The 13,419-nt window shown below is 59.0% G+C and overlaps 1 protein-coding gene across 3 annotated transcripts; it reads right to left on the minus strand.

Annotated features, from left to right (window-relative positions):
* Positions 1-126: 126 nt before the first annotated feature.
* Positions 127-5,842, minus strand: PCGF2 (polycomb group ring finger 2). Of its 3 annotated transcripts, XM_007085755.2 has the most exons (10): positions 5,688-5,842; positions 4,972-5,068; positions 4,601-4,656; positions 4,468-4,518; positions 4,162-4,270; positions 3,931-3,985; positions 3,743-3,841; positions 2,372-2,452; positions 1,720-1,828; positions 127-1,519 (listed from the first exon to the last, which is right to left on the minus strand). In XM_007085755.2, the coding sequence occupies exons 1-10, from the start codon at positions 5,797-5,799 to the stop codon at positions 1,323-1,325; spliced, it is 966 nt and encodes a 321-aa protein (XP_007085817.2). In that variant the 5' UTR covers positions 5,800-5,842; the 3' UTR covers positions 127-1,322. The 3 variants fall into 3 exon arrangements, with proteins under 3 accessions (XP_007085817.2, XP_015394623.2, XP_007085816.2); XM_015539137.2 differs by having other exon boundaries at positions 1,364-1,828; positions 5,688-5,841; XM_007085754.3 differs by having other exon boundaries at positions 1,364-1,828; positions 3,743-3,838; positions 5,688-5,839.
* Between the last annotated feature and the right edge of the window lie 7,577 nt (positions 5,843-13,419).

A 13,419-nucleotide genomic window follows, 5' to 3' on the forward strand; every position in this document is an offset into this window, starting at 1 on the left:
TCACCTTCATTCCATACAGGGTCTCCCAAGGCAGGCTGAGCCCAGAGACGAGAGACACGAGGAGGAGGGCAAAGGACCCCCCCCGCCACTTTCCCTGTCCCCCAAAGAACTACAGGTCCAGAGAGTATGCAGCATTTATTACAAAGCCAGGAGATACAAATGTCCCAGGGCAGGAGGGTACAGTCACAGCACCTCAGACACAGGACAAGGTGCAAACACAGACAAACCTGATGGGGGGGGGGGGGGGGCTCCCAACCCCAAACACCTAGGTTGCAAGGGAGTCTAGCCTCCTCACCTCCTCCCCGATCTGATCTATGTACACTGGAGGGGAAACAGGTGGGCAGGAATCTGGTGGGGTCTGCCCTTCAGGGGGCAGTCCACTGCCCTCGCGGGACGGAGCAGAGGTCAGAGCCTACAGGCTTCTGTCTTCTTGTGCTTTTAGATGCCTCTGTCGCTCTTTCTTGACTCTGCCTCAGCTGGGGGTGGGGAGGGGACTGGAGGGCTGCTGGCCTTTGGCACAATCTGGGGTCTGTGCTTGTCTGAGGTTAGCCCCACTCCGCCTCTCCACGGCACTCCAGGCCCCCAGATGGGACTTTCCTCCCAGCCTTGCTAGTCAGATTTTCGGGGTGGGGTGGGGGGCAGGGGCAGAACGGGGTGAAGCAGTTCACATTGCTAAAGCCACGGTGGAATTTCAAGGGCTGAGGCTGAGGCCTCCCGTGGCCCAAATCTTCTCTTCCACAAGATAATGATGCAAAGGCCACACACACAGGGAAAAAAAGAAAATGGCAGAACTATCTATTCTTTGCACAAAGTTTCCACTGCAAGAGGAGGAGGTAAGGGAGATGCCATCTTCACAACCCACTCACTCCTCAGAACCAGGGGATAGACTGCATTTGTAAAAGGCACTGTCTTAGCAAGTCTCTGGACATTCAACAATGGGGCGGGGGCGGTGCTGGTGGGGCCGGACAGCAGCCAAAATGGGGAAAGAGAGAGGGTAGACCCCGTTCACAGCCGGCTGGAGTTGTGCCTAAAGCTTTGGGGGCTGGTGGGGCTCCCCCAACACCCCATCTGCCTTGGGAAACAGGATGATGGAGTAGAGCTTTACTGAGCCTCAAGTGGCCCTTCGAGTCCACCGCCAGACGCCCCCAAAATAAGAGCAGGGCAAATTACACAAGACCCCCTAAAACTGAACACTCCACCCCCCCACACATACACACACACATAAAGTTTGTTTCCTGTGGCATTTAAATTAATCTGGTTGGTCCATAGAAAATAAGTATGTATATTTGGTTTTTCCTATGTACATATATATATAGATTTATTTATAAAACCCGCCCCCCACCCCTAAGGCAGGAGGAGCTGGGGCAAGTAGAAGAGGTGGAAAAGGGGCCCAGAAAAAGTGGAGGGGTGGAGAGGCATGGCTGGAAAAGGAGGGAGAGGGTCCCTTTCCTCAAGTTAAGGGGGGCACAGGAGCTCCGTTGACAGTCATCTTGCGCCCCCTGCTGGTGGAAGATGGTGTCTGCAGGCAGTTCGAGGTACCCCCGTTGGCAGCTGTGGTGGCCCCACTGGCTGTCGCAGGGGGAGTAGGGGAGGTAGGGTGGGTAGCCGGGGGCCCGTGGGAGCTGGGAGAGCCATGGCAGGGGGTGGCTGGGCTGGGAAGGGAGGAGGAGGTGGCTGGCAGGGTGGCAGGGCTGGGAGCCTTGTCGCTGACTGACTCACACTCAGATGCCCCGCTGGTGTTGGTGCCCTCCGAGGGGGTGGGTGCCGTGGGCAAGGTGAGCCGCTTGCAGGCCGGCTGGACCCGATACTTGAGGGGGAGAGGGCCATTCTGCAGGGAGAGGGGGCAGAGAGGCAGTGAAGGGGAGGGTGTCGGGAGAAAGAGGCCACCCAGGAAGCTACCCAACCCTCACCCCACAGGGCCCAGATAGAGGAACGGGGCCCAGGCCTTGGAGAGGAGCAGATAGGCAAACAAGACTGACCAAGCAAGGCCAGAGATACAGGGGCACACAAAGACCCAGAGAGGCAGACAGAACGTCCAAGGCCAGAGACCGGAGAGGAGAGAGGCTGGAAGGCAGGAAGCAGCATCCGCTCCTCCACGGCCACCCGACCCTGCTTTCTGCCCCAAATCAGGGCATGTCATCTGCCAAAGGGTCCTTTTTCCCTTTAGAGTGTGGGAGGCCATCATCAGAAGATGGCCGGAAGCGGCCGGCCTGCTGTGGCAGACCACCCTGGACATGCCCAGCTCATGGGACAAGGCATGAACCGTGATTACTGGTCACTATGTGGTCACTGTGGCCACAGACCAATGCCAGACCCTGCAGGGCTCCCCTCCCGGCCCTGTCCCCGCCCTGCACCCTCCCGCCCAGCTCACCCGCCGCCAGGGATAGATGTAGGCTATATCCATGAGAGTGTAGTACTCCTTCAGTGGCTCGTCCTCGTATAGAACCTCCACCTGGAGGAGGAGATGGAGAACACCATTACCCGGTTCAGGTTCAAGGCTCCAGCCATTTGGCAGAGAGGCTCCTAGCTAGGGGTGGGAAGTGGGGCAATGGGGAGGAGGGACTTGCAGGTGTTCCCTTACTACTTTGGGGTTTTGTGGTGGGTTTGACTTCCCGGTCATGCTTGTCCCAACTGAACTCCAGACCACCAGATGGAGAAGGAAGGATCCAGAGAAGATACCCACATCATTAACAACCCCTGCCTCCCGCCATCCACACAGCTGTCTGAATCCCTCAATCTCTGGCAGGTCCTCCAGAGATAAAGGGGGGGGGGGGGGGCAAAGAAAAAGTCCAGGTGAGAAAGATCTCGCAGAGCACTGGCTCTTGCCCAGGCTGCAGTGGAATGACCCTGGACGCGTTAAAAAAACACATGCTTGGGGCAGCTGGGTGGCTCAGTCGGTTGAGCGTCCGACTTCAACTCAAGTCATGATCTCACCGCTCATGAGTTCAAGCCCCCTATCAGGCTCTGTGAGGACAACTCAGAGCCTGGAGCCTGCTTCAGATTCTGCACCCCTCTCTCTCTGTCCCTCCCCCCACGCACGCTCTGTGTCTCTCCCTCTCAAAAATAAACATTAACAAAAAATTAAAAAAAAAAAAAAACAACAACACATGCTTGGATCTCACCAGAGATTCTGATTTAATTGGTATGACATGAGTCAAGTTTTAAAGCCTCCCACACGATTCTGATCTGCAGCAAAGTTTGGGATCCGTTGTCCTAGAGCCTTGATACCCAAAGTGTGGTACACAGACCAGTAGTATTGGCAACACCTGGGAACCTGCTAGAAATGCAGAACCTATCTATGCTTTAACAAGATCTTTAGAGAACCAGTGACGTATTCGAATTCGAGAAGTGCTGTCCAAGACCTCCAGTGGAATTTCAGACTGGCCTTCCTTCAGCCAGGTGGCCCCAGACAACCCCCTATATTTCTGCACACATACCTCTGGCACAGTTCTGAACATGCAAGCATGCACATGTGCACACATATGCGCGCGCGCGCACACACACACACACACACACACGTACACTCCGTCTTCGTTCCCGTGCATCTCTGCACACTGGCTTCAACGGACAAAGACTACTCCACCCTAATCTTGGTTTCAATTACCCTTCTACTCAGCTCAATTACACAACCACGCAGGTCCTCGTGTCACCCAGCCTGCTCAGAACAGTGGCTGGGATGCACAGATTGCCAGATGCAGCCACACAACAGACACTCAGTTTCTGAGAGGGCCCAGGGACTCACCTTGTATTTGCTGGGCACATCCATCTTGTTGCGAAGAAACTTGGCGAGATGCATGACGGTCATGGCTGCTGGGCATTGCAGGAACCGCACCCCTGTCTGCTGAGGGAGAAGCACCCAAGGGCTGGGGTCCACCCCAGGCACGCTCTCCCAGTCCGCATCCCACCCCTAGGCAGGTCCCCAGCACTCACCTTCTCCTTGTCCCCATCCCCATTCTCCAGAGGACCTTTCTTTTCCTCCCGGTCCCTGGGGGAGGAGAAACAATGAAGCTAGGGAAACCCTGAAGCAGGCAGGATCCCCCAACACACACAGCCAGAAGACCTTCCTGGAGACACCTTCTCCTGCTAGGGGAAGGGGGCCAGGGTGGGAGAGAGGGGCGACCCAACCTAGGACCCCCAAAACCAGGCGTGGCTCAGACTTGCCTGACACCTTCATAGAACTCGATGGAGAGGCTGACAATCTCGTTGTCGCTCAGAGCTCCCTTCTCCTGCTCCAGGACCTCGCCGCGGTCCTCGTTGGAGCCGTTGGGGACTGCAGAAGGAGAGAGAGCTGAGGGGCTGGCCTAGGACGGGGACAGGAGCCCCACCAAGGACCCTGGATCTCACAGCTCGGGGGGTGGGGAGCGCAACCATCCCCTGGGCCGGGGAGGTGACGCGGTGGCACGTGCAGGGCGGACAGCCCGGGGCGGCACCGCCCGCTCAGGGGAACAGGCAAGCGAACACGCTCACCTTCGGTCAGGGGGTACGCTGCATAGAAATCCCGCCGTCGTTTCATCTCATCTGGAAGAGGAAAGCAGGGTGAGGATGGAGCACCAGGCAGGGAAGCGTGGGGCTGTGGGCAGGATGAAGCGGGGGGAGATACCTTTAAAAAGCCCAGGGACCAGTTTATAGACGATGTCTTGCAGGGTTTTGTCCGATCTGGAAAAAGCACGGAGTCCCGTCAGCAACCACCTCACCCTGCTCTCCCCAGCCAGGAACCCTTATTCCCACCTCCCCTCCTTAGATCCGGGGCACAGGCACCAGGGTCCCCAGAGGCCCGGTCTTTACCCCTCCAGTACTTCTCAGCCTAGACAAGCCGGATACGACACAGAGGGAGGGGGAGGGGCCTTGCGTCAACGCCCTGTGCTTCTCCCCCACCTGCCACCTTGGCTACAGGATGCAAAGAGGGCTGAGGGACAGAGGGCAGATGACCCAGAGAGTCGGCGCGGGCGGGAGGGACAGCGCCGGGCCCACCTGATGCTCAGCAGCGGCCTGGTTTTGTGGACCTGCACATCGCACATGGGGCAGTACTTGTTGGTCTCCAGGTAGCGCACGATGCAGGTTTTGCAGACTTGGGGGTGGGGGGTGGAGAAAGAAAGGAGAGTCAGAGCCCCCTTCGTAATCCAGGACCAGCCCCCGACGGCCTCTGCTCAGATTCAGGTATCCCTTCCTCTCCACCTTGTCCCCGCAGCTCAGCCCATTCAAAGGCTCAACGTGGTCCTGGGCTCACCCCTCCTCCGTCCTTGGGGGAGGAGGGGCCGTGGGAGTGCGTGCGTGCGGGTGTCAGGCCAGTGTCATGTACCAAGCAGAAGGGGCGCCCCAAGTCCGATGGAGTACAAAACAACAGCCCGCCTGCTGGACACCTCCCAGGGTCCTGGACCTCTGCCACCGAGCCCAGTGGGCACGTGAGGGGGCACGTGCATCTTCGGGGGCTGCAGCTCCAGCCAGAGGATGGAGGAGGGAACCGAGGGGTCAGGTAGGTGAAAGCTCCCGAAATAAACCTCCGGCCTGACCCCTCCAGTCTCCCCCCTGCCCCTCAGGAGTCTCTCTGCGGCCAGGGACCGCCACGGGGTGCACGGACGCGCGTGCTCTCCAGGGCAGGGCCTTGTGCTCTGCCCTCCCCAGGCAGTGCCCCTCCGACCTGGCCAAAGACTGCCCGTCCTGAGCAGCGGCCCCTCTGCCCAACTCACAGGAATGCAAGCACTCCACGATGGTGGTGGCGTCGATGAAGTACCCCCCGCAGAGGGCACACATGAGGTGAGGGTTCAGCTCTGTGATTTTGATCCGTGTGGTCCGATGCATGATGCCGGGGTGGGGGGCAGGGGGCCTGGGGAGCGTCACCCTGAGAAATGAAAGTGGGATCAGAAACCCAGAGGCCCAAGAGCCCCTCCCACAGTCCACACCACCCAACGTCTGTCCCGAAGCCCAAGGCTTTTGCTCTCTGCCTCCGAGGCCAGACTGGCTACGTGCATGGGGTTGGCTCCTCCTGGCCCCTCTTGAGTATTCACCAGGTAAGGGGGCTCTGGAGATGCGTGCCACCTTGAGCGACACCATCGGGCTCCATCTCAAGAGCAGGAGGAAAGATGAAGTTAGACCAACTCTCCAGAGGAAGCAGGAAAATTGAAGAGAACAGAGTTTTTCAAAATGTCCCTGATCCCAATCCACATTCACTGAAGTGAGTGCTAGGAGCTGAGGACACTTAGACCCCCCTCTACCCAGGTGCAAGGCCCCTGCCTCGGTCTTTCTACTCCATCCTCCCCTCCTTCCACCCCATCACCCTTCCCCCAGGAAGGCAGTCCCGGAAACACTGTGGCCACGGGATACCCTAGGTTTAGAGGGAGCACCCCACCATCTCGTCCTCCTAGCTCTACATCCAGACTGGGCCCGGAGTGCTCCCTGGAGGTCCACCATACGCTGGCCATGCAGGTTCCAGGCCTGGCGCTCAGGCAGGAAACACGGAGGATGGTCCTTACGCGCCCGAAGTTGGGAGCACGCAGCTCCAGCCTGACCCCAGCCCCGACCCTGCAGGTAGTGGCAAAGAGCCTGGGCAAAAGAGACTGCTCTTGCCCCTTCTGCGCAGTCCCCGCTGGACGGCCCACCGTGCAAGTCCCCCGGTCCCACACGCAGTCCGGGACCTCCCTCCCAGGCACACACAGCAATTTCTCCACGTGGACACTGCTGCCACGCCGGCTGCCTGTCCCCAGGCTGTCCAGTGACACACCACAGGCTCTCAGAGATATGCCCGCCAAAGCTGGGCAGAAAGTTCTCTCTGCAGCAGCCCCGAGCACCCAGCCAGGCCTTGGCAGGGACCTGGGAGGTCAGTCAGAGCCCAACTCTGAATTGGTTGATATGCCTAACTTCTCGGTATAAAAACCAAACCTGCACCTACAAGGGAAGGCCCCTCCCTCCCTCCCTCCTCTTTCCCAGAGTAAAAGCCCAAGGCGTGGGGCTTGGGAGAGTGGCCAAGCCCCAATGACTCCTTCACAACATACACCCTTCTCTCCTTTCCAGAAAGATTTCTAAAGCCACCATATTGGGTTTTCTAGGACCAGAAATTCACAGCCAGGATCAACAGTTTCTATAGAGACCCCAGGATGAGTTTGGCCAGGACCCAAACAGCCAACAGAGGCTGGCCAGAGACCCAAAGAGATGGAGAGACAGACACAAAGGCCACACACGGGAGAGACACCAAGTCTGCAGGGCAGACAGGGGACCAAGCAAGCCCAGAGAGCCAGCGGAGACACAGCGGCCTAAGGAAGGAAAGGGGCTCCTGTCCCAAGGAGGGCGGCCTAGGCCAGCCTCCCTGCAAGGGTTCCCCCCTTAACAATTACGCAGAAGGCTTGCTGGCTACTCCACTGTTTGGTCGTTTCCATAGTAACCCTGTCCCTGGCAAGATGCCCAAATATTATTACAACCATCCAGAGGAGAGAACAAACTCCAAGTGGCTGTGTCGCTGAGTGTGTGTAATATCCATTGGATGTGTACGTGATGTCTGGGCTTCCAAAACTACTTTGTACGACTGCTTGACCTGTGCATGCGTGCGTGCGTGCGTGTGTGTGTGTGTGTGTATCCAAATGAACCTTTGTGTGCATGCACAGACAGAAACAACACATTCTGGTCGATGCTGGTTGCTATCGGCGCATCTCACACCCGGCTGTGTCTCTCCCTCTCACGTACGCACACGTACGTACACACAAACACACAGGCGCTTCCCACTGCCTCAGTCACCTCATTCACACACTGGCTGCATTTGCACAACACACACTGGCTCTTAAGAACTTCCATGCAGTTCCTGCCAGGTAGACTGTGGCCTCAACACGCAGGAGTTCCTAGGCAAGGGGCCGTGACCTTTACCCTCTCACTTCCGCGAGCATTTGTGAGAATTCGGACCAAGATCATCTCTCAAGCTCCTTTCTAGATGCGCGGGAGAAGGAAGGAGCTGTGGAGCTGACTGTATAGAAATATTCCTCCTTGTCTGGTGTAAGAGCAGGCCCCCCTCGCCCCGCACTCCCAGCTCCCCCCACCCTATCCCCAGGGGCCTCAGACTGCCACCTCTGGGGCTGGGGGTGGGGAGAAGCACTGATTGGCTCCTCACCTGATTGCCATGGTTACCTGCAGGGCCCTGCCAGCAGGTGCCAAGAACAACTGTAAACAGGAGCTTGGTTCCCCCACTGTGCGCCCCCCACACCTCACACCCAATTCCTTCCCAGCTGCAACTGGCGGGTGTATCGTGGGAAGGAGAGGGAAGAGGGGTGACGGTGGCTGGACTTCTGGCTGTCATCACGTTAGGGAAGAGGTTGGGAGATGGGAAACAGCATGAGGGAGAAAGACAGAGAAGTTCCGTGAAGCAGAAAAGGGAGCCAAGGGCCATTTGGAAGTGGCCTCTGTGGAGCTCTGGGGACCTTAACAGGTCAGTCCCACCGACTGCGGACCTGTGCCCTGTCCCCCATGCCCAACTGCAGCCAAGTCATTCAACACCTTTTGTCCCCAAACCACTGTTCTTTGCAAGGGCATGATGGCTGGGCAGCCCATCCTGGCCCCTGGGGATCCGGGTCTTGGCCACAGTGGAAAGAAAGGAGCCTGGGTCAGCACCCAGCGCCAGCTCCTCCTTGCCATTCAAGCCTGACCTTTGTCTTTCCTCTTCTTCAAAGCCCCTACTAATTAGAGACCACCCCCATCTCTCCATTCTAGCCAGTCTTTTTCTGGAAGCTCTCTGCACTATAGGGCTCTCTTGTTTTTGTTTTGCGTTGTTTTGATTTTCTTCTGCAAAACAGGCTGTCTTTGATAACCCAGAGGTCTCTGCTCCTTCAGATGCCCCACGACAGCATTCTCTGCTCTGCCTTTCCTGCACATGAAATTAGCCCCACTCCCCACTAGAAAATCACCAGGTCTTAGGAAAAGTCACTCAAGGTCACATGCAGACACCTAGAACTGCGGAAGTAGAAGGGATCTTAGAAGGCGTCTTGTCCAATCCTTTCATTTTCCAGATGAAGAAATTCGGAAAGAAGTGACTTAGCTAAGGTCATACAGTAACGCAGTGGCAGTCCTAGGAGTAGAAACTGCCTGGCTCCTGTTCCAGTGCTCTCTACACACTGGCACCCAGGCCAGGCTCCCCTCTCATCTAAGAAACCAATAAGCCTGGCCTGACTCCATCCAGGCAGGTGGAAGGCAGAAGGACTCCAGGTTCCTTAGAAGACTGCTCAGTGAGCCTTCTGGGGGAGGTCAGAGTCTGGCCCAAACATGACCATCAGCACACATTCTCACCTTGAAGCAGGAAGAGGGACAGAGACTAATTGCCTCACCCCACTTCCACGGAACAGTTAGAGAAACTGAGGCTCCACGGGAGCACAGTGAGCCAGAATGTACTAGGTGCATTCCTCTGGTAGCTGTGTGGGTCCAACTGCACAAACTCTGTGTATTTGTGTATGGAGGGGGAGCACAGGGGTCCGCCTGGGGACAATGTCGACCTCTCAATGTTCCCTGATCCTTGACCCTGGGACCTGCCCCTCCTTGCCAGCGGCGTCAAAAACATCCTCTAGTCTCCTGAAGCCGGGCTCATTGTCCCCTCTCCGCTCTCCCCCCTCAGCTTCCTAAGATCAAACAAAGACAAAACCCAAAATATACACCCAGAGCTACACATTGCCGAATATACACAGAGGCACACAAAGCCAGACACACCCCCTCCATCTCTCTCACACAACACACAAGGCCAGACAGACACTACACACACACACACACACACACACACACACACCAGGCCAGACACACCCCATCACACATACAGCCAGACCAGAGCCAGGCCCACACTTGCCAGATGTATAAGCCACCCCCACCCACCCCAGCAGCACACCGTCTGACATCCCTGCCTGAAACCAGAGCTGGAAATATACACTAACCTTTTGTGCATCCCCGGTCCACCCAGGATAAATTATAACATAAGTCTTCCAGCAACAAAGGCAGTGCAGCTCCCAACCTCCACTCGGGGGGCCAGAGGCTGGAGGAGTAGGGTGGGCATCTGACCTGCACAAAGATGTAGCCTCTTCCTGTTCAGGCTGTCTCCATTTCCATGGCAACAGCTCCATCAACCTAGACCTCTCAGGCAAGGCCAGGGGCAGCAGAGAGCCCCCCCCCCCCCCGCCCTCCTGCCCACCCCCAAAGACTCCAACTTGAACTCCACTCAAGCCACACAGGGTGGATACTGAGTCCCAGGTCTCACCTGGGGTCTGTTTCCGGCCTCATTCCAAAGACAGCTCTAAGGCCACAACCTCCAACTCCAAACCAGGGAGCCCCTGGGAAAACCTCCCTACCCAAAAGCTGCAACAGAGCTGGCTTTATGCTCCTTCTCCAAGTACTAACACCTTGGAACAGAGTGGAGACGGGGAGAAGAAGAGAAATGAGAGTTTCAGGAACAGATACAAACTGCGAGAGGCCCAGAGAAGGAGGCATCAGAAGACAGCGGGAGACAACCAGGAGACAGACCCCCTACTTCCCCCCCTCTCGCCCCCCCAAGCAACAGGGAGCTCAGGAGAGACTGAGGCATATATACGTATGGTGGGGGTTCTTCTAAGAGACAAAGACCAGGAAGAAGCGCGGGGTAACACTTCCACGGTATTTACAGGCAAATCCACCACCCCCAGGCCTCTTCCTTCCCCACCTCAAGCCATCCGAAGCAATTCTGGGCAGATGGGGGCAGTGGGGGAGGGGGAGAGGCATGCCTAGGCCCACTGTGGAGACAGGAGGGGCAGGGGTGTCTGCTGGCCAAGAGGTCCCACCCCCTCAGAGCTAGAGGAAGGAGGGCCGGGGGAGGGAGGGGGCAGCCCGGCTCCTCGGTGGAAGAGGGGCCAGTCGGTCAGACCCCTCCTGCCTCCGCTGGCGATGGGAAATATCGCGATAACTCTCCCCCCTTCTCCCTTCTCCTCCCTCCTCCCGGGCTTCCCCCGGAGCCTGGGTCAGAGGATCAGGGACCTCAGTTACCGGGTGGCCGTTCCTACCTTCCCTAGAGTCAAACTTTCGGCGGAGCCCAAGGAGGGGTGTTCCGGAGAAAGAGGCTCTGCCCGGGTGGTTCGGGGAGGGGGCGGGGCGCCCAGTCCGGGGCTGGGGGGAAAGGGACCCGCTGGGGGAGGTGCCCGAGAGGCCGGGGACCGGGCATGGAGGAGCGCCCTCCCCCGGCCCCGCAGCGATCAAAAAGGCATGTCGCTTTCCTCCCGGTCTCAAGTCCCTGCGCGTCCACGACGCCCCAGTGCCCACGGAAGAAGCAGAGAGCGACCCCTCCCCAGACCGAAAGGGGTAGTGGGGCAGGGCCAGAGGCCGCTCTGGCTCGTGGGGCGGGCGAGGGGGGCAGAGATCCGGCCCCGCGCGCAGCCCACAGCCCTGGTGGCTGCCTCGGACCCTCCCCCTCGCTACCTCAGGAGCAGGTCTGCGAGGGGGCTGCGGCACAAAGAGGTGGTGGTCGAGGGAGACGCCAAATCGCTAAAAGGGGGAATCCATTTCGGCCATCTTGGAAGGGAGGAAAGGGAAAAGGGGAGAGAAAAGGGAGAAAGAAAGGCGGACGGGGCGAGCTAGGATAGGGGCTGGCGGGGTGGGGCGGGGACGCGAGAAGCAGGCCCGGTTCGGAGTCTCCCCCTCCCGCAGGGGTGTGTAAGGAGGGATGCACCGGCCCCCCAGCCCCGTTCCAGTTGCGGAGAAGGAAAGGACAGGGAGTCTGCCTCCACTTACCTGGGTTCGGGGTCCGGTGGGTCTCGGGGAGGGGGGGATGGGAGGGAGGGAGGGAAGGGGGGGGAGGGGGGCCGCAGCCGTGTCGCTCGCTCTGGCGGCGGGAGGGGAGAAACCTACGGTAAGAAAGGAGTTTGTGAAAGCGGCTTGGGGTGGGAGGGAGAGAGGGGAGGGGAGGGGACGGAGGGGGGAGGGGAGGGACCGGGGCTGGGGGGGTACAAAATGGCTTTTTTTCCTCCAGACAAGAGTAGGTCCCGCCCACTACTCACCCACGTGACCTCATTCCTTCAGGGTGTTTGCGGAGAGGGGAAGAGGAGGAGGGGGAGAGGCTAACGCGGCTGCCCCCACACCGGGTGCCGGGCCCCCTAAACTAGGACGCGACCTCGCTCTTCCCAAACAGACCCTGACCCTGGAGGATGTATCCTCCTCTCTGTTAACCTCTGCAGTTAACCCTCCCCCCCCCAAGTTGTGTGTGTGCCCCCCAACCCCCTGACCCTGCGATCCCCGCCCCTAAGCTGGGGCGCCTGGAAAATGGTGAAATGAGGGGGACCGGGCTGAGATGTGGTTCGTTCTGCAGTCCTACACGGCCTAGACCAAAGGGCGCTGGGTTCCGGCGGGGGGACTCGACACCTCCGGCCACGCGTCCAGGGTATTTTCATTCACTCTAAGTGACACTCCCTTAAAATTAACAACTGCAACGGTGGGAAGAGAGCGTGTCCTCCCCACCCCCCTGGCCCCTCTCGGCGGCGGGATCACTGGCTCTAAAACGCCACCGCCCGGGACCCAGCCAGGGCGCCCCGGGGAAGCGAACTGCCGGAGGACGGAGGGAGAGGCCGAGGGGGTAGTCTGAGGGGGGGGGGGGTCGGTTTGCTGGGGTGGAGGCTGGCGCCTCCCGCGTGCTCGAGCGGAGAAGAATGGAACGTAACCTGGGCTGCGAGACCATCTGAAGACCGGGACTCACTCCCGGTCCGGGACACAATAACCCGCTCGAATGCAAGAGGCCCGACTGGACTAGAAAACCAGGCGCCGGGGCCCGAAAGCGGGCCCGCGCTTTTTCTCCTCCCCTGCGCTGCTTCCCGCATTTTTCGCCGGGGCGCTCCGAGCTCTGCGCGGTTGGTGCGCCTCCCTCGCCCCGGCGGCGGGAGGAGCCGGGCGAGCGCAAAGGCGGCTGGTGCCAGTCCGCCTCCGACCGTCGCTCCCGGCTCCTCCCAGCGCTCGGGCTCCCGTCCCCAGTGGCTCCCGCTGGGAGGGGAAAACGAAGAGGGAGGCTTGGAAAGGCAGGGAGGAGCGGCTGAGGCTGGCGCCGGGAAAGCCAATCGATACTCCGTTACGGCGACGACCCGGGCCCTGCCTCATTAGGACGGTCGATTCGCTTATTCGTTATTCAAGATTTATTAGAGATGGTCACCGGGTCTGTCCCTCCAGAGAGCTTGATTATCCGGCCAGAAGGGCCATTAAGCGCACTGGCGGTGGGTGGCTCGAGTTAGGAAATTAGGAGACAAATATTCCGCAAGCTTCCTAGCGCCTGCCTCCTGCTTCCTTAAGCGCTCGCAGCTCAGGCCGCCCCGAAGCCAGGCCCCCTGGACTGAAGGCCTTCACCCTTTGGCCGGCGACAAGGAGACCTGCGGACATTGGCCGCCAAGTGACCTCAGAAGCTTCAGCCTTCAGCCCACAGCAGCCAAATGGGGGCGGAGAGGAAGAGGATGGGCG

The sequence above is a fragment of the Panthera tigris genome, chromosome E1 (genome assembly GCF_018350195.1).
Source record: "Panthera tigris isolate Pti1 chromosome E1, P.tigris_Pti1_mat1.1, whole genome shotgun sequence".
In the NCBI taxonomy this organism is placed as follows: domain Eukaryota; kingdom Metazoa; phylum Chordata; class Mammalia; order Carnivora; family Felidae; genus Panthera; species Panthera tigris.

Coding starts and splice junctions, on each gene's coding strand:
- PCGF2 (XM_015539137.2), bottom strand. CDS start 5,799: ATGCATCGGACCACACGGATCAAAATCACAGAGCTGAACCCTCACCTC. Junction 4,657..4,971: donor AGGCCGCTGCTGAGCATCAG/GTGGGCCCGGCG, acceptor TGCTTTTTCCAG/ATCGGACAAAACCCTGCAAG. Junction 3,986..4,161: donor GAGTTCTATGAAGGTGTCAG/GCAAGTCTGAGC, acceptor CTCCTCCCCCAG/GGACCGGGAGGAAAAGAAAG.